The 27,710-nt window shown below is 36.1% G+C and overlaps 1 protein-coding gene across 2 annotated transcripts; it reads right to left on the bottom strand.

Annotated features, from left to right (window-relative positions):
* Positions 1-506: 506 nt before the first annotated feature.
* On the bottom strand, positions 507-27,710 carry LOC117905217 (histone deacetylase 19-like). 2 transcript variants are annotated; one of them, XM_034818164.1, is made up of 9 exons: positions 27,588-27,710; positions 24,758-24,856; positions 22,580-23,127; positions 19,542-19,982; positions 3,116-3,346; positions 1,726-1,796; positions 1,586-1,643; positions 1,041-1,112; positions 507-929 (listed from the first exon to the last, which is right to left on the bottom strand). In XM_034818164.1, exons 3-9 carry the CDS (start codon positions 23,105-23,107, stop codon positions 822-824), a joined length of 1,509 nt encoding a protein of 502 aa, XP_034674055.1. In that variant the 5' UTR covers positions 23,108-23,127; positions 24,758-24,856; positions 27,588-27,710; the 3' UTR covers positions 507-821. The 2 variants fall into 2 exon arrangements, with proteins under 2 accessions (XP_034674055.1, XP_034674056.1); XM_034818165.1 differs by having other exon boundaries at positions 24,776-24,856.

Here is a 27,710-nt window from a genome sequence, read left to right as displayed (position 1 = left end):
TGTCATCCATGTACTATAACAACAAATAGATGTCACTTTTTTCCAGTTTGTCTCCTGAAGTATATATAGTTGTCATACCTGCTCCTGAAGAATCCATTTTTTAGCATGAAAACATCGAATCTTCTCTACCACTGCCAAGAAGACTGCTTCAACCATAAAGGAATTTCCTGAGCAAGCAAACCTGTTTGCTCAAACCTGATTTTCCCTGTAAGCAAGCAAGCAAGCAAGCAAACCCGTAAAAGTTGTCTTGACATCCATCTGTTCTAACTCCACGTCAAGTTCAGCTACTAATGCTAGAATCAACCTAAATGATATATGCTTTACTACCGGTGAGAAGATTTCGTTAATCTCTCTCTATATGAAGCCTTTTGCTCACTCCTCAATATTAGGTTTACTTTTCCCTAAATTCCAAACAATCAATGAAAATTATTTAAACAGGGCACCACCAACAAGTGGGTACCACAGTGTAATGATTGATTTCCTGGACAGGTGATAACTTCACCAAATAACATGAGAAAAGGTATGGAACATAAGGCTTAGTTTCAAGTACATAGATATGAAGTTGCTCTTACAATATCAACATTGAATGACCCATTCTATGGTTAAGAGTACTTGTTCAAAGGTCCAACCATCACAACACATTTCCGCTTTAATTTAAACCTTCACTCATAATTTCAACTCTACGCAGCTCTTTTAAGACACCAAATTTTTGGGTTTCTTCCTCATCCATTTACAGGTCTGCAGTTTACTCAATGTACTAAATAATTCTACTACGCATAATACTTGCCAACATATGCTTGCCATCCATGCAATAAAGTTGCTCATGACTTCGGGAACGTGGGGGCAGGCTGATCAAATGGCTTGTTCAAGCTCTCTTGTTCAACTTTCACACTTGGTTCATCTATTGGCATAGGGCACACATCTGAAGCCTGAAAATACAATTTTCAAAAAAGAAACACAATTAGTGATCAAGAATTTGTCTGTTTCATGTTTATTTTTTACTTATATTATGTGCATGCTTATTTGTTTGGCTGCTTTACCTTTGAGCATGCAGTCTCCTCCACAGTTGTATCAAAGCCTCTTGAGTGCTCAGCAACTCCTTTCTTGTCCTCCTGAGGAGCCAGAATCAATGAAAATAAAATTAATAAGGGGAAAACATGATAACAAAATATTTCAGTCCAATGCCATAAATCACATAATCTGAAAGTTAAAAAATCTTCAAATAGGAGAAAAGGAAGTGAATTATAGCTACCATTCAAGATAATCTTTTTCATAGAGGGTGCAACGAGTTTGAAAGGGCAAGAACTCTATTAATTAATATTAATCATTGTAGTCCTATCTACACCACCCATTTGAAGGCAACTTCACGAATTAAATGTTATCAATATGATCACTGATAAAATTGGAAGTCGAACCAGAAGTAGTTGAGGCCTTAATTATGGTGATGGATTGGATGTTGAATTGGAGGTAGAGGTGATTTAACAAAAATGTGTTCATATAATTTTTTTCTAAAGGAAAAAACATAGAGAAGATAAGATTTTGAGACATGTTCCAGACCCTACTGAACATGTGGAACAGGACATACCAAATCTTTACTCTCTGGTTCGACAATTTCTTTCTTTACTCTGCCTGGTAGAGACTTACTGCAAAACCAATAAGCAAGTGAAATGCAAGTTTGAAGGTATAGGACAATGAGAAAAAGAACTGACAGGAGAAACAAAATACCGCTCATCATCAATTTCCATATCAGAATCTGGATCCCATCTCTCATCTCCATCGTCGTGGTCTTCATCAGCCTGTATATATCAACAAGTATGTCATTACAAAACAAACAATAAAGTCACAGATATGTCATTACATTCCAAAATACAAAAGGCGTCACAACTTAAAATTGTATGAACATGAACTAGCAAACAGCATGAATGAATCATGTGGAATAACTAAAAGTAATGTTAACATAAGTTATAAAAATGGACACAGAAATAATAATTAAAGCTTTAATTTAAAAATGATACATTATCAGAATCAAGTGGACCGAGGGATCTGGTTTCCCAAGATACCCATTAGTCCCCCGAATATTGAACAGATCCATCGTCGCTCTACCAACAATGAAAAGGAAAGTGGTATCAATTATCCCAACTCAGAAAAATAAATCTATAGATAACTGAAGCTGTGGGAAGGAATGTTTCCGCACTGAGTACTACGCATGATCCTTTAGTTCCAGAGCATAAAAATTGTTGCACATTGCTACATATGCACATATGTTTAAGATTGAATTGGAACCGAGGAGTGGAAAGAAAAAAATAATTTTCGTTTTCTACACAAATTTGATGGAGGATTTCATGAAGTTTGGATGAGGATTATGCACGAGTGATAAACCAATTAATTGGGGGAGTTTTCAACTGTATCTCAACAGAAATTAGTGCTTGCAGCAAAATTGTACTAACCATGCACAAGTATCATGCAAGCCATATTTGCAATAACTTAGCAAATAAATGGTGAACAAATAAACATTGATCAAGATCATTTTTTAACAATGATAAATGAAGATGCAAATTTTATATTCCCTACCAATCACTGGTTGAGAAGGTACCAGCTGAAGAGCTTTGTTAAAAGGGCTTTCATGGAAAATTCAACCAGAAATACAATATCCAAGAAATTTTAATCTAATTGGAAAAATTGAAGGCATTAATAAATTTCTATAATTCTCCATACGATCACCAAGAAATAGAAGAAAAAAGAAAAAGGAAAGAGAATGAAATTTGAAATCTTACCACGGGCACTCTAAATTCAATCCACAATATACCCAAATTTCCAGTTTTCTTTCTATTTTTATTAGCAATCAAACGGAGCTTAAAACTAAATACTCTTCCTTTTGCCATAAAGCTGTAATTAGCATGCATGAAATTTTTATTGATAAGAATCTGGAGAGACTCATCCACTCATGGGGAAAAAGTTGAGAGGATAAATATTATAATGCTATAGCGAATCAGAACAAAGTCATTATCCCAAAATTCTACAAGGAAAAAAGAGCCCCTTTTTTTTCTATTTGTTGAAACACAAATGAGGAATGGAAGATATACATATTCATAAAATGATAGCGGTACAAACGCACCTCAGGGAGCTCTGTATCAGGGGGTCTTTCCTGAAATTGGACACTGGGTGCATGTCTAAGTGTTGATAGATTGTCGAGAAGCTTAGCCCTTATTTCATCCAGTAACTGGTGTGAATTTTTATTTTCCATGTTACTCGGGGCAACATGAAGAGTATAGTCCGGACCAAAATACTCGTAGTACTCATGCTGTGGCATCTTGTCATCAACTTCTATTCCAAGGGCAACTCCCGTCTACCTTACATGTTACCACAAACAAGTGGCCAGTCATGAGGGAATCTTACAGAAAAATTATAACATGTGCCAAAAGAAGATTATGAAGATGATTCTCTGAATTTTCAGTCCATGCTGCAAAGCTATTTAGATACAGGGAATAAACCATGTGCTCAAAAATTGCCATCAATATTATATCAATTTATGGATCTATCTTTCAGCATTCTGGCACAAGGTGGCTGAATGAAACCCCATAACCCATGCTTTCATACTTGAAGTATGAAGAAGTCACCATTGCACCAAGCAATGGCCCCTCAAGTTAGCATCTTAGCAGAACATAAAAGTATAAGCTGTAAAAGTAATAAAATAAAATAATACAACAATTTCCAAGGAAAACATGTGCCAATATTTAACCAACTGTTAAATAAACTAAAATGTGGAGGAAAAAGAAAAAGAAAAGATAGAAAACTTCTGGAGAGATTAAATGGTCAAGTCTCTCCAAAAACTTGGTCTTATCCTTGTTGTCAATTGTCAAGTGTCAACAAAAACAAACCCTGTTGCAGAAATAACCTCCAAAATTCATACTTTCTTAAGACATGAGAGTTCATACAAGTCAGCCACACTAATAGTTGGAATCAAGGTGAGTTACAAGTATGAGAACACATAAAGGTAAAGCACCATAAATTTTTACAAGTTTTTGCATTTTGATACTCTTTCATCCAATTCAATCACTTAGCCAATCAAGCCAAACCATCTAGTCCCATTCTTTTGCATTTCACAGCAAGAATATCATAATGACCAAATGACATATTTACTAAACTTCGGAAGAAAAGGAATGGAAATAAAGGGAATCAAAATAGGGAGGAAGTCAATAGAAGACTAATGAGAATAAGAATTCACTGGAGTATTTACAAGAATATCAAGAAATAAAAAGATAATGAAGCTAATTACTATAATGCCCTCGTACAAAAAGATAAAAAATTTATATTAATCATTTTTTAAATAAGCCTATGTTGAAAAGTCAACATAACACAAAGTTAGGAATGAATTGTGTATTTTGTATTTAATTTAGGCTGGTTTCTAATATTGTGGTATTTTTTCCTTTACCATAAATCTAAGAAATCTAACCCTAAATTTTAGGAATTGCATAGCTAGGGATGGCAATTCCTTCCTTTTTAGTGTAGAGGAGTCCTATACATATATATATCATGTACTGATTTATTCAAAAATAAGATGAATTATTCTTCTTAGTCATTATCCTCATTTTAATATTATATTTTGAAAATGATTATATCTTCATTTAAAAAAAAAAAAACAAAAAAGGTTGTGAAAGATTTAGAATTAGTCGCAAAAAAAAAAAAAAATGTTAGCTATATATAATTAAAATGAAATTTAAATAAAGAATGTATACATTTTATTGATTAAAATTAATTCTTATTTAAATGATATTCTTAATCCTTTTTTACAAAAATTTGATAAATGATTGTTAAATTTACATAAATAAAATAAAATAAATATAAAAATATTGTTTATTAACTTACCTTTTGTTGGAAGAGTTCATGCGTGTGGGTATGTATGTGTGTTGGAGTGCATGTGCATAAAGTTGTCAATATCACATTAGAAAGGGATTGAAACTTTTTGCAACTTATATTATGTTCCATTTTCATACCCTCCTAAGCTTTTTGAGAGCATAACTTCCCCCCATAGATACAAGGGTGCTCCTGAACTTGCCAACATTGCATTCATCATGTCTTTTAGGGTCCTATTTTTCCTCTCTACTGCTCCATATTCTAGGGAATAAGTAGTCTTGTGTATGATCTCATGATCTTAAGAAAAGGAGTTAAAGGAGTTGGACTCATACTCTCCTCCCCTATTATTTCTAAGTTTCTTTATTTTCTTGCTTAGTTGATTTTCTACTTCATTCTTGTATTTGATGAAAGCATCTCTTACTTCATCTTTGTTTCTCAAAAGATATACCCATGTATACCCCAAGTGATCATCCATGAAAGTGATGTAAAATTTTTTACCACCTCTTGTCATTATATTTTTAAGATCTCCTAAGTCACTTTGATTTAAACTTAGTAGTTCAAATTCTCTTTCTACAATTTTGCAAGATTTCTTTGTGGTTTTAGATTCTACACATTTTTCGTGGTTTATTAGGACAATTTAGGAATTAGACATAGATCAACCATTTTCTTTATATAAGAAAAGTTCACATATCCTTCCTAGTTTACCATGCCACAAATCACAAGAGTAAACTAAATTAGTAGAAGAAGATGCATTGTTCTTAGTAATAATCTCATAAACATCCAACATGAAGAGATCCTGATTGCAATATCTCTTCCCAACAAATACATCTTAGTTAACATGATTTTATCTAAGTCGAACAAGATCCCCACTCTTGCCTTTCCGAGTAGAGATACTGACACCAAGTTCCAGTGAATATTTGGCACGTGAAGGACATTGCTCAGGGCAAGCACTTTGCCTGAGGTCAAACTTGAGGAGAACTTTCCCTTTGCTAATCACCGTGGGCGATCTAGAATTGCCCCGTGAATGCTTGTTCCTCTCCTTCCTTTATAGAGGTATACAAAGTAAACACACTTCTATCACCATAGATGTGCCCAATGGCCCCAAAGTCTACCACTCAATCCTTCACACCAGTGACCATGCTCACCTTAGATGACACTACAACAACTATCACCTCTGTCTCTATCAGGTTTGCTCTTGGGTTGGACTTCTCAAGTCTCTTCTTATGATAGCCCTAAGCTGCATGATGTCTAAGCTTGCCACACACAAAGCAATTACCTCTCTTCTTAATTGTTAGGTTCTAGACCTTGTTTACTAAATTGGATTTGGTCTTTGAGTTTTGTTTCCTAGACCTATTATTTTTGTGCCTAGGCTTTTTTTCTACCACATTAGCCTTAGAGGACAATTCTTTAGCTTTCTCAATCTTGTCTCTATTCCTTTTTTATTCTTCAATCTGAATATAGATTATAACATCTTCTAGAGACATTTGTTTTCTTTTGTGCTTTATGTTGGTTTTGAAATCTTCCAAGAATCTAGAAGAATTTCTATCAAATACCCAACTACAAAAGGTTCATCCAATTTTACATCCTCATGAGCAAAGTTAGTAATTAGCAAGTGGTAATCGTGGATTTTGAGATGATACATCTCTATCCTTGGTCATTTTGAATTTCCTAAAATTCCTTAGAGAATATCTTTGGGTTCATGTGTCCTTCCTAACATATTTCTTATTCATGATATCCCAAATATTCTTAGCTATCTTGTGTTGGTAGTATACATTAAAGCAATATATTAGAAAATATACGAAGGATGGCATGCCTAACTTGTTTATTTACAAGTTCCCATGTAGGTAAATTTTTAGAGTTGTCCTTGGGTTTTGGGTTCATCAAAATATGTTCCAAGTTCATAACGTCAATTACAAAAAAGACTCTTTCCTGCCATCTCTTGAAGAAGGTCCCATTGAAAGGATCAATCTTCGAGGGTCAAGACGGGTGTGAACCAAGGAAGAAGTCTCCATTAATTTAGATTTTACTTTAAGATTGTTAGTTTAAAATACTAGAGTTGAAATTATGTCAAAATGAACTAAGCCTAAAACACCAACAAACAAGGTAAAGGAAAAAGGAGTTTAGACACTTATTGGGTTAGGGTGGTTGAGGCATGACAAAACACTGTCCTTAAAGTAAATCTTCCCTCCTTAGAAATCCATCTCAATGCAGCGAAGAATCGATGTCCTACCTCCAACATTCAATAGCCAAAAGTCTCGTCTAATGTGTACTCCTTAGGTGAGGTACAATACAACTTGAACAATTAGAAATTCCTTCAGAAGACGTAAGGATAGAAGCTTGATTGTAGGAAGGCACACCAATGGGTATGGTTGTTGGAAGACTACTACAGTAAGTATGACTACAAGAAGATGGTAACAAAGTAAATAATAAAGGAGTGCAGGTAGGCAATGGTAGATCACTATAGTTGTCTATGGTCAGTTACACTTCAAAAATGAGTTGTACTTGTCAAAAACAAAGAAGAAGGCAGAGCAATATGATGGAATGCAATAGTCGTCGAAAATAGAGCAACAAAGAGATGTGGAGACAATGGAAGCAACAGATCAAGATTCAATGAAAAATCGGGTTTCTTTTTTTTTTTTAGACTTTGAGGGGGGAGTTTTATAGATAGAATTCTAACAAGACTCCCCTATAAAAGCAGAACAACTTAACATATTTAAATGAAATTAATTAAAGCAAGGGTTTAATAGATCAACATCACTAAAAGCTCTAACTAGGAATAACTCGGTCTAACTCTAACCGAGAATGACTCTATCAAACTAAGAGTTCAAAAAATTAAAAATTAAATTAATAATATTAATTAATGTTGAACTATGAAAATTTTGGTTGGAATCATGCGTGTATAAAAAAGAGGGTTCCCTTATGCTTAATGCACACAGACAATGCGCATTAAGGTTTCCAGAATCAAACCACCTGAAATCCCATTCAATAGGCTTAGGCCCCATGGGCACATGAGGCTTCCACTTCTCCCTCCAAAAGCCCAAGAGTCTACGGAAGTGGCACATGATATAAGATGTAAAAATGCAATCCCTTTCCAATATGGGATTGAAAACTTTATGCATATGCACTCAAACACACACACACACACACATGCACTCTTCCAACAATTCCCCATAAAGTGCATAAGTGAGGAAGAGAATGAAAAAACACAACTAAAGGAACAGTAGAATCCAAAGCTACTTAACGATAATCATTTGAAAAAGAAACGTATTCGTCATGTAGCAGATTTCTTATAAGATCAATTCAGATTGGCTTGAGTATTAGTGTCCATAGGCTATGAAATAGCCATAGGATAATAAATAAGTTTTGATTTACAAAAACTAGGAAAAAATAAATTTCCAACCGTTGGAAGAGTGCATATATGTGCATGTTGGAATGCATGTGCATAAAGTTATTAATTCCACCTTGAAAAGAGATTAAAACTTTTTATAACTTGTATCGTGTTTCACTTCCTTAGCCTCTTGGGTTTGTGTAGAGGGAAGTGGAAGCCTTGCACACCCATAAGGTCCAAGCCCATCCAATGGGATTCCAAGCAACCCAATCCAAGAAACCTTAATGCGTGTCGTTCCTGTACATCACATGCAAGAGGATCCCCATACGTAAGCAAACGATTCCAACCAAATTTTTCATAGTTGAAATTAATTCGATATTATTAATTTAATTTTTAATTTTTAAACCTCTGAGTTTGAAGGAATCATTCCAAATTAAAGTTAGACTAAGTCATTCCCTGTTAAAGCTTTTAACGATTTAGGTATGTTAACCCACATTTTAATTAATTTAATTAATTTCATTTAAATTTGTTGAGTTGTTCAACTTTTATAGGAGAGTCCCATTAGAACTCTACCTATAAAAGCCCTTCCTTCGAGTTAAAAAATTTAAAAATGAAGTTTCATTGAATTTTGATCTACTATTTCCACTATCTCCATATCTCTCTGCTTTTCTGTTTTTGAAGATCAATGTAGTCCATCATACTAATCTCTTTGCTTCTCTATTTCCGATGACTACTGCAATCCATCATATTGGCCTTTATGTTTCTCTGTTTCTAATGAGTACAACTCATTGTTGTAATCTAACCGACCATAGATGACCACGGTAATCTACCATTGCATATCTCCAGTCCTTTGCCCTACAACCATACCTACTACTACAATCTTCCTACAACCATACCCACTACTACAACCTTCCTACAACCAACCTTCTATCCTTACCTTGCCCAAAGAATGCAACCTATACGACAATTTTAGCTGTTGAATCCTAAAGATAGGACGTCAGTTCCTTGCAACACCGAGATTGATCGTTGAGGAGGTCAGATCTACTTTTAGGACATTGTTATATCATGCCTCAATGACCCTAATTTGATAAGTCTCTAAACTCGTTTTTCCTTTTCCTTGTTTGTTGGTGTTTGGAGCTTAGTTTAATTCCACTTAGTTTCAACCCTCTAGTATTTTGAACCAACACCTTCCATGTGCTAAAGCCTCACTAATTTGATATTCTTCAATGCATGGATGCCCTCAATTTTTTAAAAATATCTGATATTGAACCAAATCAACTAAAATATGTATTGGCTACATAAAGCCTATATTACAATTTACAATTGTGATAATTAAAATATCTTACTATGTCATTAAAAATAATTACAATAACTCATTATTTTTAATATCATATTGTTGTTATTTTTAATATTTAAAAAATATATTACTATTTTTAATTTCATTATATCAAAATTTTTAATAAGTCATTCTTGGAGTGGAATAGGTTAGCCTTTAGGGGGGGTGCGTTGAATATTCAGAGATTAAAGAATTCTTTTGTCTGTAACTTATGGAATTGGGCCAAAGTGTACTTAGGTGAGAAGTCTTTCTCCCTTATAGGTTTCTTGGAGTGGATAGCTTCCACTTGAGGGGAGGTAGTTTTTTTGGTCTTTTTTCTCTTTTTGAGGTTGTAGCCGTCTTGTATACTCCCTGTATGCTTTGTGGCGTTTAGCCTTTTCTAATGCATATCTTGTTTACTTATCAAAAAAAAAAATATCTATATTTTAATAAGTCATTATATCAAATTAATATCTCTAACAACATTTTTAATATGTCATTAGCTTTAATAACACAACTAAACATACATTAATTTAAAATAATTACATTAGTCTCTAAGAGCATTTGGCTAACTTTCATTCAAGAAGGAAATGAAATGACTTTCCATGGGGACCTCAAGGAGGCCTATTCTTTATTTTGGAAAATGATATTCCTCAAAATTACATGGGCCCCATACCTATTGTTACCAAGCTAAAGCAAACATAAGGAATGGAAGGAAAGTGAATGATTCATGGCATGTTTACTCGATTCTTGAAGAATCAAATAAAGGAAGTCATTCCATTTCCTTTCATTTTTAGTGTTTACTTCAACTTGAAATCGACCAAAGCTATAAAGCCCACCTAATTTTGAGGAACCACATTCTTCAAAATGGAGAATCGGTTTCTTTAAGGCCCCAAGGAAATACATTTTGCTTCTTATAAAAAACAAAGTTATGCAAAAATGTCATTGAGGATTAATGTAATTATTTTAAATTAAGGTAATTTTTTTTATTTTTTATAAGTAATAGCAATTGTCTAAAGAAAGCCTTAAGTACACCTGAAAGTATACACGAAGTATACAAGGCAACAAGGCCAAAGGGGAAGAAAAAAAATATATATATTTAGTTAAGGTAATGATATATTTAGTTATATTAAACTTAAACATTAATTTGACATTACAACACATTATATACAATGACATTTTTCAAAAATTAATAATAATAGCACAATGACATTAAAGATAATAAGTTTTCCAAGTTGAAGCAAACACTAGGAATGGAAGGAAAGTGAATGACTCCTTTCATTGGATGTTTACTTGATTCTCGAGGAATTCGATGAAGGGAATCATTCCCTTTCCTTTCATTTTTGGTGTTAACTCCAACTAGGAATTAATCAAAGATATAAGATCCACCTAATTTTAAGGAATCTCATTCTTCAAAATGAAGAATCGATTTCCTTAAGCCCCCAAGGAAACCCATTATGTTTCTTAGACGAAAGAAAGTTAAAGCAAAAATGGCACTAAGGATTAATGTAATTATTTTAAATTAAGGTAAAAATATATTTAATTATATTAAACTTGAACATTAATTTGACACAATGACACATTATAAACAATGATATATTTTAAAAATTAAAAATAATAGCATAATGACATTAAAGATAATGTGTTATTGTAATTATTTTAAATTGACATAAAGACATTTAATTATTAAATTTTAAAATTAGGAGATTTTGTATACAATAGCATAGGTTCATACACCTAAACATTTTAATCAATTTAGTATAACATTAAATATTTTTCTTTAATATAAATTGAGGGTATTCATATAATAAACAATATAAAAATGAGACTTTAGCACATGAAAGGTAAATTAATAAATAACTATTTTATGTTCATTTTATTTCGTTTATTTAAATATTAATATTTATTAAATTGTTATAAAGAAGATTAAGAACATTTTCTTCTTAATCAATAAAATATAAATATTTAACAAAATATAAATATTTTTAACCTAAATTTCATTACAAATACATATCTAACATTTTTGTACAAGTAATTCAAAACTTCTCTACCTTTTTTTAATAAGAAACAAAATGTATTAGAATAGGGTAAAGCAAGTATATAAGAAGGATAGGGAATCCTCCCTAGATTTACAAAAAACTGATCAAAAAATGGAAGATAAAACATTCTCCAAAAAAACTAAAAAGACCTATACATTCATATAGAACCATACGATGATATACAACATAAAACCTCTCATCCATCCATGAGGATTAACACAGCTCCTTCAAATAGAAATCGAAACAAAACTCCTCTCTAAACTAACCCTTATGACTTACACACCAAATGTCAGTCAAGTTGGACAACATTGAGAGGAATGCCCTTAAACACTAGGCCTATGAGATCAAAGGGAATGGAAAGAAACAAAATTAGAATGGGAAGGAAGGGGAATGAAAGGAATTATTATTTTTTTTTATCAGAAACAAAGAAGATTATATTAAAAAAAGAACAAATACATGAGGGAAAAAGAGACAAAAGAAAGAAAAAACCAAGGGAAGGATGAGAGGTCCTTCCTACACAAATACCACAGAAAATACCCAACAATAGAAACCTAAAAACAAAAGAAACCCCAACAAACTTCAAACTCTTGAAACGCAAACCCCAATCCAATTGAGTTGTAGAATGCTTAGAGGAACTCCTCTAAAGGCTTCAGTACAAGAAGCCCAAAGAGAAGAATAAAACCGGATCAAATCCCAAATCGTCTCTTCCGTTCTCCCTTTATCCTCAAAGATCCTGTTGTTTCTTTCTTGCCACACCATCCAAATCAAAGTAAGGCAAGCAATCTGCCAAAGTGTCTTGCCTCTTAATGATTTCCCCAAGCCTTTAAAAGAAATAACCAACATGTCTTCAAGGCTCCTTGGAGGGACCCAAATCATACCTACTAGATTGAACAACCTGTGCCAAAGTCCAATGGTAATGGGACAATGAAGGAAAAGGTGATCAACCGACTCTCCATTTCCTTTGCAAAGAATGCACCATTGAGGACAAAGGGTTTTGTAGGGTCTTCTCAATTGCAACTTGTCATTAGTGTTTACCTTCCCATGAGCTACTAACCAAGCGAGAGCCTTAACCTTTGAAGGGACTTTTGAGCTCCATAAAAACTTGGCCGGAAGGAACATTAAAGGACTTGAAACTCTTGACAAGGCATAGAAAAAAGATTTCACTGAAAACGAGCCTGACGAAGACAAAGACCACGCTCTTGAGTCTGATGAAGAAGGGGAAAGAAGCACAGAATTTAGGGAGGACATTAATCTCTGAAGGAGATCAATTTCTGAATCCGTTAGATTGCGGCGAAAGTTAAAATTCCAAGACAATGGTAAGGAATTGCCAAGAACATTTGAAATAGTGAGGTTTTTCACAGAAATAACTCTGTAGAGATCAACAAATTGAGAACACAAAGTTTGGTTTCCCCACCAAAGATCTTCCCAAAACCGAATTCTCTCCCCATTGCCCACCACTAGGCGGACAAAAGGGGAGAACTCCTGGAAAACTTGAGCAATAGCCTTCCAAGGACATCTGTGAGACCATCTAACCACCATGTTGGCGTCCCATCCATTAGGATGTGTCCCATATATACTCGCAATAACCTTATGCCAAAGACCGCTCCTTTCTCTAGGGAACCTCCAAAGCCATTTCCTAAGAGGGCAATATTTCTCATAGAAGTCTTCCCAAAGCCCAAACCTCCCATCTCCTTTGGTCTACTAACAACCTCCCATCTGATTAGGTGATCTTTCTTCCCTTCCCCGGCACCAGACCAAAGAAATCCCTTTGCATCTTCTCAATCTTTGAAGCTATAGATACAGGGATTTTAAAAAGGGAGAGGAAGTAGCTAGGGATGTGAGACAGACAAGACTGAATTAAAGTAATCCTCCCTCCCAAAGACAAATAGGCCTTTTTCCACCCATCCAGCCTCCTCGAAATTCTCTCAATCACTGGATCCCAAAAGCCTATTGTCTTTGGGTTCCCTCCCAAAGGGAGGCCTAAATAAGACAAAGGCCACTCTGATACTCTGCACTCCAAAACCAAAGCCAAACTAGACAACACCTCCTGCCTAGTGTTAATACCTGAAATGGAGCTTTTCTCTAAGTTGATTTTTAAACCAGATACTTGCCCAAAAACCAAAAGGATAATCTTAAGGTTTTGAAGAAGGTCCAAAGAGGCTTTAGAGAAAAATATGGTATCATCAGCAAATTGTAACAAGGACACTCTAGTCCTATCCTCCCCACTAAGAACCCTCAGTTAACCCAGTTTCCTCAGCTCTAATCATCAACCTACTTAGAACATCTGCTACTAGAGTAAAAAGGAAAGGAGAAAGAGGATCTCCCTGTCTCAAACCTCTAGAGGCCTTAACCCAACCCTTTGCATTCCCATTAACTAGGATAGCAAAACTAGAAGAAGATAAACAGCCCCTCATCCAAAATCTCCATTTCTGGCTGAACCCCTTCCTTTGAAGCACATGATCTAAAAAGCCCCAATCCACATGATCATAGGCCTTCTCAAAATCAATTTTGAAGACAACCCCTTCCTCCCCTGACCTTCTTTTCTCATCCACCACTTCATTGGCTATCAATACAGCATCCAAAATTTGTCTCCCTTCCACAAAGGCTCCTTGAGAGCCAAAAATTGTTTCATGAAGAACTTTGCGTAAACGCCCTGATAAGACCTTAGCAATTATCTTATATAAACTTGTAACCAAACTAATAGGTCTATAATCTGAGATTTTAAAAGTTTGGCTTCTCTTTGGCACCATAGCAATGAATGTCGCATTTGTACTTTGATTTATTACCCCCTTAGTGTGGAACTCAAGAAACACCCTCATAAGATCCTCTTTTATCACATCCCAACACTCTTGATAAACTGCTATAGTAAAGCCATCAGGGTCAGGGGCCTTTTCCTTATTCAATTGGAAAACTGCCATTCGAACCTCCTCTTCAGAAAACGGTCTATCCAACCAAATTGCACTCTCTTCAGAAATAGGGGCCCAATCAATCCCTTCAATCTTCCAAGATTCACCTTCGGGTTTGGAGTAGAGATTCCCAAAGAAATTTACAATCTCCTCAGAAATAAACTCAATGTTATTTAAAGTCTCCCCCTCTCAGAAATCAGAGACTTTATGAACTTCCTGCTTCTTCTTCCAGTGGCCACTCTGTGAAAAAACTTAGAGTTGCAGTCCCCTTCTTTAATCCACTTAACCCTAGATTTTTGTCTCCATTGTACCTCTTCCTTCAATAACAAATCCTCTAACTCCTTCCTTCTTAAGGTCCTTTCCGAAACCAGATCAAGATTTAAATTCCCTTCTTGTTCGATTCGATCAATTCTGCCTAAGTCCGTAAGAATGAGCTTTTTCCTCTCTCTTAAATCTCCAAAGACCACTACATTCCACTCTTTCAACTTTGATTTAATAAACTTTAATTTCCTCATAAACTTGTAACCTTCCCAACCTTCAACTGTACACTCTTGCCACCAATCTCTAAACTTCTCTTTAAACTCAGGATGGAGCAACCACATATTCTCAAACCTAAAAGGAGTCGGCCCCCATTTTAAAGGATTAGTTTCCAAACAAATTGGGCTATGGTCAGAGGTCCATCTAGGAAGGGCCTCTTGAATACTTTGAGAGAAAAAAGAATCCCACTCAGAAGAGAACAAAAACCTATCTAACCTCTTGCAAATAGGATCGGCTTGCATGTTTGACCATGTAAAAGCCGCATTCCTAAGAGGGGGATCCAACAAACCACTTTCCCTTATAAACTCGTCAAAACACCTCATGTTGGCTGTTAACCTAGAGTCACCCATCTTCTCAGATAACCTCCTGATCACATTAAAATCCCTCCTACGCACCACCTTGGGAAAGTCAGACCATGCAGGTCTTGAAGCTCCATCCAAAAGTCCTTCCTCCACACAGCCTTATTCGGGCCATACACTGAGGTTAACCAAAAAAACCCTTCCTCATCAGAGTTCAATTTTACAGTAACAGAGAAAGATCCTAACACCTTCTCTGAACACTTGAACTTAATTGAATCCCACAATATCACAATCCCCCCCGACGCCCCACAAGCAGGAAGAGCAACCCAATCCAGACTTTTACCTTTCCAAACACTACTCACAAACCTCCTATCCCAACTTTCACGCTTTGTTTCCTGAAGCATCACCACATCTAGGTTTTGAGTACTTAAAAACCTTCTCACAGTCCTCCTTTTCTTCCTAGATCCTAAACCTCTTGTATTCCAACTTAAGATCTTCATGAAAACAAAAACAACCCAACACAACCCACACCCAGAACTAATCCTCTCCTCAAGTTCCAAAGTCCTTTTTCTTCTTTCTTCTGGAATAAACCTTGTCCTCAGAAAAAGCACTCTTGTTCTCTCCTTCCATACCTTTTCCATTATCCCTGACAATTCTAACCCTCAAACTCTCCAGAACCGACTGAACCTTGATCATCTTCCGAGGCGTAAGCCCCTCAACCTGAAAACCTTCCAAATGGAGGGTGGAAGGTTCTGGCACTGGGAACGAGGCCTCACCTGAGACACCACGCACCTCAGGGTTGCTAAGAGTTTCCCTAAGAAGAGGCTGGTCTTTAAATTTACGGTTAGAGGTTTCTAGGGGCACCACCACACCTTCCGAACAGGACGCACCACCACGATGGTTATTATACACCACAGGAGAGATAGAAACGGAACCACGCTGAACGGCGTATCTTGACTCCAACGGAATCGAAGAGAAAGACTGACAGCGAGAAGGATGAACCAAAGAGACAGAGGTTTCGGGAATAAGATTTGGCTCAAAAGCCCCAGACAGAGGAAGATCTCGCTCAGAAACAGCTGAGAAAGGGGTACGCACCTCATTGAACAAATCGCATTGCAGAATCCCCTCTTCTCCCTCTGCCTCGCCGGTAGAATCTTTGGGTGTTTCAAAACCAGTGGAGAGATCGCTCTTTCTAGAGTGAGATTTGCCCCGAGAAGCGTCTCGATTTGTCTCCAGTGAGCCACCTCCTTCTAAGATTCGCTTCGAGGTAGAAGACGCCTCCTCAAAACTCGGCGGCCCACTTCTTGCTCTGCGCCTTACGGAGACTGAAGATCCTTTCGGCTTTGCCGACACGTGAAGAAGAGCTTCCGACATTTTATTCTTTGCAGTGAGCCCTGGTCTTAGGAGCTTTGAAGACGAAGATGCACCTGGGCCGCCATTAGAGGATCCTTTATGGGCTGGACCCGCTAGGGGCCCAAAATCTTGCGCCTCAAGTTGGGCCCATTCACAACGGGCTTCAAGGGCGTCTGGAGTTGGCCCGATATTGGTTCCCGCCATTGGGCCCAGCCTCCACCTTCCCTTTCCTTTCTCCCCCTTAGCCGATTTTGAATCTGAAGAACGAAAATGGGAATGATGACGAGGCAACCAGCTATAGCTCTCAAAGGTCCTATCAATAGCTCGTAGCCCCTCAGCGTTCTATGGCTTCTGAAAGACGCAACCCCCGGCTGACCTCAGCTCGTCCTTGCTGCGATTCGACTCAGGCCTGATAGAGTCTTCTCCGTCATCTTCTCCGTCATCTTCTCCGGTGACTGTAACTGCAACCATGTGTGTCCACTCTCCATCTTCTACCTCTAATAGCGCTGGAAGCACTACATATGGAAGCATCTCCACCCACAATGTTACCTTCGTCAGATCAACAAGCTTTAAAGATTTCCTCGCCACCTTCGTTACCCTCCCCCACTGCTGCAATATGTGTCTCAACTGCACCTCATCCCACATGTGGAAAGGGAGACCTCTTAGTTCCAACCACCCCCGTTTAAATTTTCCATTAACGACTGTATTCTCTTTTGGCGACCATCTCCTCAGAGCAATAACCTCTCCTCTCGCAGTGAAGCTCCCTTGTTCTTGAATCCACTGAGCTTTCCTTGCAGATTCCACAAAAAAACACCCTTTGTAAGCAGAAATGGGTGTTACAGACACCATTCCTTTTATCCCCACTCTTCTCGCTATAATTTTTCCAACCTCATACCAGTCTCGTATTTTCCTTTTACTTTCACAAACCACAGCTCTTGCCCATTTTCCAACTGGCATCTCTGCACCAATCCTCGTTCCTTTCTCTGCAACCACATCAGCATAGGACCTCTCACCTCTATACATTCCTTTGCACTCTTGAGGCTTTTTTTGCTTCTCCTTCGAATCTCTTTCAGCTTGAACAGAGAACTCTTGGACTGAAACAATCACCTTCCTCAGATTTTCCCACCCACAGCCATTAACACCTCTTGGAACAACTAAGACCAAAGGTTTTCTCTTTGCAACATATTCTGTGATTTTCATATATCTCCCTCTGCTATTAAAGCATATCTCCATCAGATGAGTCCTAGTCTTGCCCCTCATTTTTCGAACGAAACCCCTAGAAGCCTCCAAATCCACAGCTTTCTCTAACTGCTCCACTAACCAACCCGTCTCCTCCTCTCCAAAACCTAAAGAAACCACAAAACCTCGGCTTCTCTCTGTTATTGAAATCCACTTTCCTCCATTGCAATCTTCAGACTTCACCTGAAAAACCTTTCTCTCCACTAAAACCGACTGATTACAAATCATCTTATCCAAACAAGATTCAAAACACTATGTTTCTATGCTTTCATTAGGCACATCTTGCTCAGCATGGGGTCTCTTTCTTACAAGAATACTCCTTTGTTATTCGGCATAAATCTGGTGTTGAGAACAAGGCAGCTAATGCTCTTAGTCGAGTGGTGTATATTCTTTCTTCTGGTCGCATAGCTTGCTTAACAGCAAAGTTTTCCTTCTTCTGCCACATATACTTTTATCCATCCAACTTCATTCATGATTTCATTCTTACATGATTCCCAAGTTTGTACCAAATTTCATTGCTGACCTAGTTTCTATGAGTTTGAATGAAAGGAATTATAAGTCAGGAATATTGAAACATTTACAAGAATATCAAGAAATGGTAGCTCTAATAAACATGCCTTCATTTGATATCCTAGGAATCAAAGTAAACATGCCATAAAGTCTTTCATCTAATACTAGAATGGTCATCCCTCAAGTTAAAATTATCCCTCAATCTTAATAGAAACCACTTCTCCTACCACAAATTATCAACTTTAGAAAGTAGACCTTAGTCTTCCTCCATGTCATCAGCATCTAGCTTATGCTTAACCTCACTAACTACCATTTCTGATTCTTCTCCCACATTCCCATATTTCTTTTAAGTATGCCCTAGTTAAGACCACCAATTTGATACTTGTGGATCAAACCGATGGTCATAATACGGTGCCAAAGTCTTGATTTATGTACGATCACGAGTTTAAACCTCAGAGCTATTTATTTTGCCCATACATTGAAAGGCTGCCCATTAGGTTGGGTGTTAAGGTTTAAGCCCAAGTCAACTTGAGATAGATTGTTGACCTGTTATCTAACAATTAAAAGGTCAAACTGACAATCTTGATAATCTCATCCAAACTTCCTTGAAAAATATTACAAAAGAATCCCTTTCCTTAATGATTTTTCAATCTATAACTTTCATCACCCCATCAATATTCTATATGAGAAAATTTTTTGCTTTCCTAACCAAATAATGCCTTTTTCATTCTGTTACAGCAACTAGTAATTTCATAAAGTCAGGCTCTTCCATATTTTATTTTATCTTAACTATTTTTTGTATTTGTCAAACATGAACTCATCAGCAATAAAATGCACCATATTACTAAATCTCCCTACAACATGTGTACCCAAAATTTAACCAAAAAGTTAACGGCATTAAGTAGTCCATTCTTTTGCCTTTCAAGTAATAACAAGCCTTTCTATATCATCATGTGAACACACTGACTGGAGATAGATTAGCAGTCCCAACTTAGAGCCAAAACACATGTGCATCCCACAAAACAGTTATTTTTTATTCAATGCTCAATTTCCCTTTCTCAACAAGTAACAGCTGAAACCCCACCAGAAGCATGCATAATCAAAGGGAAAAAAACCAATTAAAAAATGTAGCATAACTTACAGATGGTTGAAACACTATACCTCATAGCACCAGCAACGAGCAACATTCCTGATGGTGTAACCACCACCACCCAGCAGCAATAGTGGCACATTGAATGATCTCATAAACCGAACACACTCTGCATGACCTTTGATTGAAAGATTGAAGCATCCTAACCTGTCCCCAGATAGGGAGTCAGCACCACACTGGAGAACCACAGCACCAGGCCTAAAAATTTCCATCACTTTTCCAATTATCGGTTTGAACAAGCAATGGTAGCTCTCATCGTCAATCCCATCATCTAATGGAACATTAAGGGAGTAATATTTCCCTTTCCCAAATCCAATATCACGTATATCCCCTGTACCAGGAAAATAATCACCAAATTTATGAAATGAAACAGTCATGACCCTGTCAGTTGTGTAGAAAGCCTCCTCCACACCATCTCCATGGTGGATATCGATATCCACGTATAAAACACGCTGTAAACAGTCAATAATAAAATTAACAAAAGAAAGGATAGGATCTGAATACAGTAACAGGAAACAAATATACTCTTAAAACTAGTAGCCTACTTATTTGGATGCAAGACCTAATTCAAATTCAAAGACAAGCTTCATTGCTAATCAAGTCAGATCTTCTACCAATTTATGATGCTAAGGTTGAAAGCATTATCATTATTTCTGAAGTACTAATGTGGACATGGACCACATGGTTTGCCTTGACTACGTGTATCATCTGGGATTAAGATGACAATAAAATGGTGGTCAAACCAACCCAACAACTGAAACTTGTTTGTTGTGACATAATTACTGGTGGTTATATAGCTAACATTGATAACATAAATTGCAGTGAGAATCAGGTTGAATAAAAAATAGGCTACATTATAAATCATAAAATTTCTTTTTGCTCTCTAAGAAGTTCTAGAAATGAAAATTCAAACAACCAACAAGCAAGGAAATTTGAAATGCATTATTTCTCAGAATTCAACTCAAAAATGTCTCATCCAAGTTACTGGGGTAAGCAAGAAATATCTTTTTGTGCCATTCTTCTACACCTAGTACCACTTCTGCTGCTATGAAGTGCATTCACCATTAGTTTCTGATAAACAAAATTTTCATCTAGCCATCATGAAGGACACATCTATTCTCTTAAAATCCATAGACTAAAGCCTCACTAGTTTCAAAAGACCCCAACAAAATGTCACAACATACCATGTATGGTCAGAGGAATTCAAACGAATCAAACCAAAGACAAAAATCAATTGGCTGAAGATTCACATGAATTGTGGGATTCAAACTGTGAACTCTAATATTGAAAAAAAATACTTGTGGTGACAGAAAGTTCAACTGCAACTTTCTAGATTTCCAAGAAAACAACATTCTTAAAATGAACAGTGAAGTAAAATTGGCTAAAGATTCAACAGAAACCATAGGCTAACTCGCAAGCAATGAGATTTTCACAATTACATTACCAACATAAAGATTTGAGGATGGCATCCTTAGTTTCCAAACATAAGAGACTTTCTTTAAATCTTAAAAGAAAAATACAGAAGCTGAATGAAAATACTAATCCAAAATGAGGTTAAAAGATTACACACTTTAGTATGTGCATCTTCAGTAAGAATGGTAGCAAGACTGCAAAGCACCTTTCCATTTGTTGTGAAAAGGATTTTTTGTCTGACCCACATCACTTGGATTGCTGTCTCATCTCCTCCATGACCAAGATTCTCATTTTAGCTTTATAATCTTGGAAAAAGAAACACACTTGGGGCCCCATACTCTTTTAGCATTGATTTAGGTGATTTTGTTGGACATAAATCCAAAAACCTTGTAGGCAAAGTTCCATTCCTCATGCTCTATGTAATTTAAGTAATTTCTAAGCCTCTCTTAGGACTCTAGAGACCAAAGAGTTTGAAGAAATTTTGTCTGCCAATCCAATCAGGCTTTTAGTTGTTCCTCTGTTTATCTATGGCTCCCAATGGGAAAGGAGATTAGAAATGTGGATGCTAAGATGTCAAGATCTGAGGACAGAGCAAGAGGCCAGAGGTGTTGGAAATTGTTGGCAATAAAACCTATAGGGTTGCAGCTCTAACCAGGATCATTGGGAATATTTTAGAAAATTATGATGTTAAAGCCTTTTAGCAATGGGATTGTCATGCAATAAATAAGGACCCCTAGGGCCTGTTCTGAAGGACACATTGTGCTTCCTTGGTTGTTTACATCAACTCTTCTTTTTTTTTCTTTTTTTTTTTTAGAAAATGAAATAGGGTAATACTACAGGGAACATAAAAAATAAAAATAAAAAGGTAGGCACACCCTAATAAATAGGAAGAATTCAAAGAACAACAACAAGCAAAAAGAAAAAAGACAATAGAAAATAAAAACAACAGGCTGCCTGACATGACTCAGACACAAATCACCAACAACCAAAAAGAATTAAACATCGGAGCCTCTCAAACAGTACATTGACAAGAAAATGACAGGGACAATATGCATGAGACACTCTACAACCACATCCCATCCCCACCAAGAAAAAGGGGAAAGATCAAAAACAAAATTAAAAATAATAATAATAAAACAAAAACCCCACTCCCCGAGCAATGTTCTCAAATTATGCTCTGATAAAATACAGGCATCTTCAATTCAAAGTTATTGCATAATTCGCATCTAACAAAATGTTAGTCAGAGCAACTTAGTGTTTGATGGGGGAATTTCCACCATGGATTTCTCCATCCACGAGCAAAAAAGCCACAATATCATAGTGAAAGAAGATATTTGAGCCAGCACAGACTCACAAAAGGCATATTGACATCAGTAACAACTTGATGCTGCTAAAAGCAAGTGAAACTAGATGACAAAGGGGAAAGGGGCAAAAATGTGCGACAACATTAGACAAACCTTGTGCTACTTAAGAATCTCTAGGACTCCCAGGATAACATCCCAGGCAAGAAGATATTTGATTCAGCACATTATATGAAGCATATGGTCATCAGTAATAAGTTGATATTTCTAAGGCAAAGCCAAAAAAAGATGACAAAAGGAGAAGTGAGAATAATGCACAATAACATTTGACAAACCTCATGCTGTTTAAGAAGCTCCAAGATTGCCAGGACAATGTCATTCACATAGCAAAATCCAGAAGCCTCACACTTCTTAGCATGATGCAGCCCACCAGCCCAGTTGATAGCAATATCACAGAAACCATGATTTAGCTTGACTGCACCACCAACTGACCCACCAGCATAAGTTTGACAGAAAGAGTAGAGACCATCAAATACAGGGCAGTCTTCACCAACATTGAAACGCTTTAGTTGCCTCAGCTGATCCTGTTGTGTTTCAGGGGTGATACCCCTCAGAAAATAGACATAATCGTCCGCATGAAACCGGCAAAGATCTCTATCTCTGGCAGGACAGGGCTTCAGAACCTGCATATGCTGAAGCAATCCATAGTGGGCTAGAAGAGCATGTGTCATTCTAATCCTATGTGGCTTCATGGGGTGGCCCTGCCCATAGTAGTAATTTCCAACCTCTGGATCATAGAAATATGACACTTTTCTCTTCACCCCATCAGCTCCAGATGGAAGGGAATTGCCACCCGTATCCATTGACCAATAATGCTTTTCACCTTAAAGTAAAACCAAGCAAATAAAAAAGAGATTACATGTGGAAACTTGGGGTCTGATGCTGAATTGATCTATATTAAACTGAGGCAAAAGCCAAGAATTCACCAAATGCCATAGAAACAATCAATTATAGAAGTTTCATATCTAAACATTTAAAACAAAGGCCAGATATTTACAGCTCAAACAAAACAAATAAACAGAATAAGGACTTAAGAAACATTCCTGAGTTTGAACTATGTTGTAAATATTATAATTAAAAGAATAGAAAAGAGAGAGTAGAAAGAACACAAATAGGTAGACTCCAGTCCTTTAGATACAACAATATAGTACTCTCAAGCTGAGCTATGTCAGGATAAGGATGAAGCTCCCATGAGACAAACTCATGTTGTTGTGTCTAATATGCAATCAAAGAAGATTCATTGGAACCGCTAGAATCAAAACCATTTCAAACACCCTCTTGGGTGGCTTATCAGATAATTCAGATCCCACATTATGTGGTGAGGGTATCATAAAGAGCATGATACACTTCTTTTCAATTTTTCTCCGTTATGTGGGTAGTGGGTGGGGTGAGGGAAGGATGAGGGGAGGGTTAAGGGTTGTATTTGCTCTACTTTTTGTTTATTTTTTGGGAGGAAATTCAATATTTCTGATTTAGACATCCATTGATCAAAATGTCATGCAGGGAAAAATCATATTGTTTCTATAGTTTCTTTGTTAAATTAGACTAGAATTTGAGGTTCTCCTAACCTGCCAGCCATAAAGGGATATGCCAGTATTTTTCCTATTTCATAACTTCTATAGAAAAGACTATTTAAGAATGACACAGCTATTCTTATGAAAAGACCATTTAACTTTTTTCTGCATTTCCATTACATACAATTTCATTACTTTCTCCATGTTATGAGAGCTGATAATGCTTTATTCTATGCCAAAATACTCTTTGCCCATTTTTTTAATAAAATAAATAAAAAATAAAAAATAAAAAAAAACGGTTAGTAGAGCACAAAAAATGACATCTACTTGGATGCAACCCTGAACCACAAAGGTTCATATGAATGTTTATAAGAAGTTTATGGGAGCTGCAATCACAACCATGTGCCACTGTATTCTTAATGGTGAGATTTATAAATCCTCAGTATCAAATTATTTCAAGGCCTCACAAAAATAACTTAATGGAGTACTATCGACCACTGCCCCCTACACCCCACCCCCCACAACCCAATATCCCACCTCATCTTTCATTTAGCAGAAAATTTTCCAATCCAACAATAGTCAGGCTAGAAAAAGGGCAAAAGCACTCCCCTCTTCCCCCAAAATTTATTTATTCATTTATTTATTTTTATAAGAAAAAAAATACTCAGCTCTAAATATCTTTCTGATGAACCTTAATTAAATATTTTTGCGAACAAAACCCACCACAATCCAACAAAAACCACTTCTGGAGGAACTGTTATGAGAATAAATCTTTCAAATTTAAAGCTTCAAAACATTGATATTGCATTAAAAGTAAATAACATACATGGTAAAGTCAAAAACATTTTCAACAAAACTCACCAACATCAACAGATTTAACATATTAGGTTTGCACAACCAAACATAGGACCAATTACATAACAAAAAGAAAGAGCAAACCTTAGGATGCACTCTGACCTATTTTCTTGTTGGACTAGAAAAAATATCGCTCCTCAACACTCCATCAAAGCCCCAAACTGGGCGTATGCCTCTGTGTGCCTGTGAATCAAATATCAAATGGTGATTCTGGTGCCAAAAACATCTGCCCCTTTTAGTTTATTTGTAAGTTGGAGCTAAACACCACCAGTTTTAATTTTTAATGACTAGGAAGCGGTCCACCTTTACTCCATCCATTAAATATGTCGATGTTTTGAGAAATTTACTTGTTGTTTTTAAGTTAAACATCAAAATGTTTTTAAATAAGTGGCACAGTGACTCAAGAATCATTTCAAAAATAAGTTCACTTAAAAACCATTCACAAGATAAAATTAATGAAGTTGTGATTAATTAATCTAAACCAAATATGTTTTAACCTTTATCTTTTTAAGTTATATTTTTACTCTCCATCAAGTAATTCAAAAAACAAAAAGAAAAATTCTAAGGAAATTATATCCCCACCCACCTTAACCTTCAAAAACTATTAACAAACCCACCCACTTACTTCCCCATGCACCTTTCATGTTTGTCAGTAAGTTTAGGTTAGTTGGCAATTTCAGTCCAAACTTTATTTTCTCCCAAATCAATTGTCTAGAATCCACTCCCGAATTTCTTGTCTACAAAAGAGTCAAAGTCAACTTCATGGGCTTGAGGAACATCATTTTTGCTTAGGTAACAATCATTTTGGGAGTACATATGGGTTGCTTTTTAAAGATGAGTTAAAATGTGCATGGTTTGGATGCTTAAAGTATGCCATACAGCTTGAAATCAGTCTATGTATGAAATGTTGTTGTTTCCCCTGCCCACCCCACCCCGTTTAAAATTTTTTTGGGATGGGGATAGGAATAGGTCTAAATAATCAGGAAAATATTTCATACTTAGCCAAATTTCAAGTTGTTCAGTATACATTGAGCATCCAAACCATAATTTTAAGTCAATCGTCAACAACAACTCTCCATACACCCAAAACAACTCTTACATAAGCAAAAGTTATCCTTCTCAAGCCAATGTAGGTTAATTTGACTCTCCTATAGGAAAAAAGTTCAATAGTGGATTCAAAATAACCAAGTTGGAAGATAATCAAATCACAAGGAAATTTCATTAGGATCAATCAAAAGATGTTCAGAGCTAAGAATTTTATTCTTTTAAAAATCAACATAGGTTGTGGAAGAGGGGAATGCTTTTGCCCTTTTCCTAGCCCAACTATTGTTGGATTGGAAAATTCTCCAAAAGACAAAAGATGAGGATCTTCTTGATGGGATGTTGGGATTGGATGATATTCTGTTAAGTTATTGCAGTGAGGACTTAAAACTTGGAAATAATAGCCTTTCATCAGGATAGCCATGTCATATTTTCCTTCCCTAGAAGTTATGAGATAGAAAAAGGAAAAAAAAAATGTTGACTTATCCTTCTATGCCTAGCAGATTAGAATAACCCCAAATGCTCGTCTAATTTAACAAAGAAATAATAGAAACAATCTGATCTTTCCGTGCATAGCATTTTGATCAATGGATTTTTTTTTTCTTTTTTTGTTAGGTAAAAGAAGTTGTATTAAAAGCACCTAATGAAGGGTGCATAAAAGAAATACTAAATTCCCTCTTGAAAATAAAGAAAAAAAAGTACAACCCCACTTCCCCACCCCCAGCATGCAAAAATAAATAAATAAATAAAACAGAATGTATGATGCTCTTTATTATACCCCCACCACATAATGTGGGATCTGAACATCTGATAAACCATCCAAGATGTTTGAGCTGATTTTCGTTTCCAACAATTCTAATAAATCTTCTCTTTTGCTTGCATACTAGACACAAAAACAAGGGCCAATACTATGGGAGCTCACGTAGCTCAGTCGGGAATGTTGCTTAAGCACTTGTTTTGCTTTTTCTTTTCTTTTCTTCTCCTTTTTTTTTCTTTTTTTCTTTTCTTTTCTTTATTTTTTTTCCCTGTTTGAGCTGTAAATGAGACGGTCTTTGTTTTAAACATTAGATATGGGGCTTCTATAATTGATCTGGTGTCTAAAGAATTTTGTAAACTCTTGCACTTTTGCCTAGTTTAATGTAGGTTAAAATTTTCAGCAATAGCATTAAAGAGAAACTCTAGCCCTCTTTTTGGTTAACAAGAAAATGGAGCAATAAATCAAAACAACATTTTCATTCCTATGTTATCTCCCATCTCTTTCTTCCAAAAAAAAAAACCTCAGGTCAAGTAAGCCTAAGTCCAAACAGTCCTAGAGTGGCATTTTTCTGTATTCCCGCATCCATAGTTAGTGAAAATTTTACAATTCAAAATTTTAATTCCTTTTGTCATATTTCCTCTGCATCTAAATTAAATATAGTTTTATATAAGAAAAGATTCCCGAAAGCAAAGACCATAACTCCTAAAATATTTTATTACGAACGACAATCCAAACTTGCAATAGTTTCACGCTGCTCAAAGAGAAAACCTAGATTTCAAAACTTCCAGCAATAGTATTCCCAAGTTATAAAGCACTCAGAGTGAAAACCCAAACCCTCTGTTTGGTTAGCAAGAAAAATGAAGAAAAATAAAAGAAAAACACATTCTGATTCCTAGGTTATCTCTCTCACTTTCATTGCTGCCAAAAAATCCAAAAAAAAAAAAGGATCAACTAAGCCAAGGAGTTGTATGAGTTTCAGGTAAAGTGCCAATTGAAGCCATCTCGAGCCCCGGATGGTGAAAATTTTATTTCTTTGCATTCTGTCATTATTTTATCGGATCCAAACGAATTAACCTAACCTAGAAATTGATTGATTAACAGAGATTGGAGAAGTACCTTGAACTCAGAGATCGCTCGAAAGGCAGCGTTTGGAGAAGAAATGATCGAATGCTGAGAGCGATGTTCGTGCTGCAAGCAATCCTCGAAAGTAAGCTTTTAGCGTAAAGTCAGGTGATGATG

This window comes from Vitis riparia, chromosome 17, assembly GCF_004353265.1.
Source record: "Vitis riparia cultivar Riparia Gloire de Montpellier isolate 1030 chromosome 17, EGFV_Vit.rip_1.0, whole genome shotgun sequence".
In the NCBI taxonomy this organism is placed as follows: domain Eukaryota; kingdom Viridiplantae; phylum Streptophyta; class Magnoliopsida; order Vitales; family Vitaceae; genus Vitis; species Vitis riparia.
The sequence above is the reverse complement of the archived record's forward strand: the minus strand, read 5'-3'. Positions and strand labels throughout refer to the sequence as shown.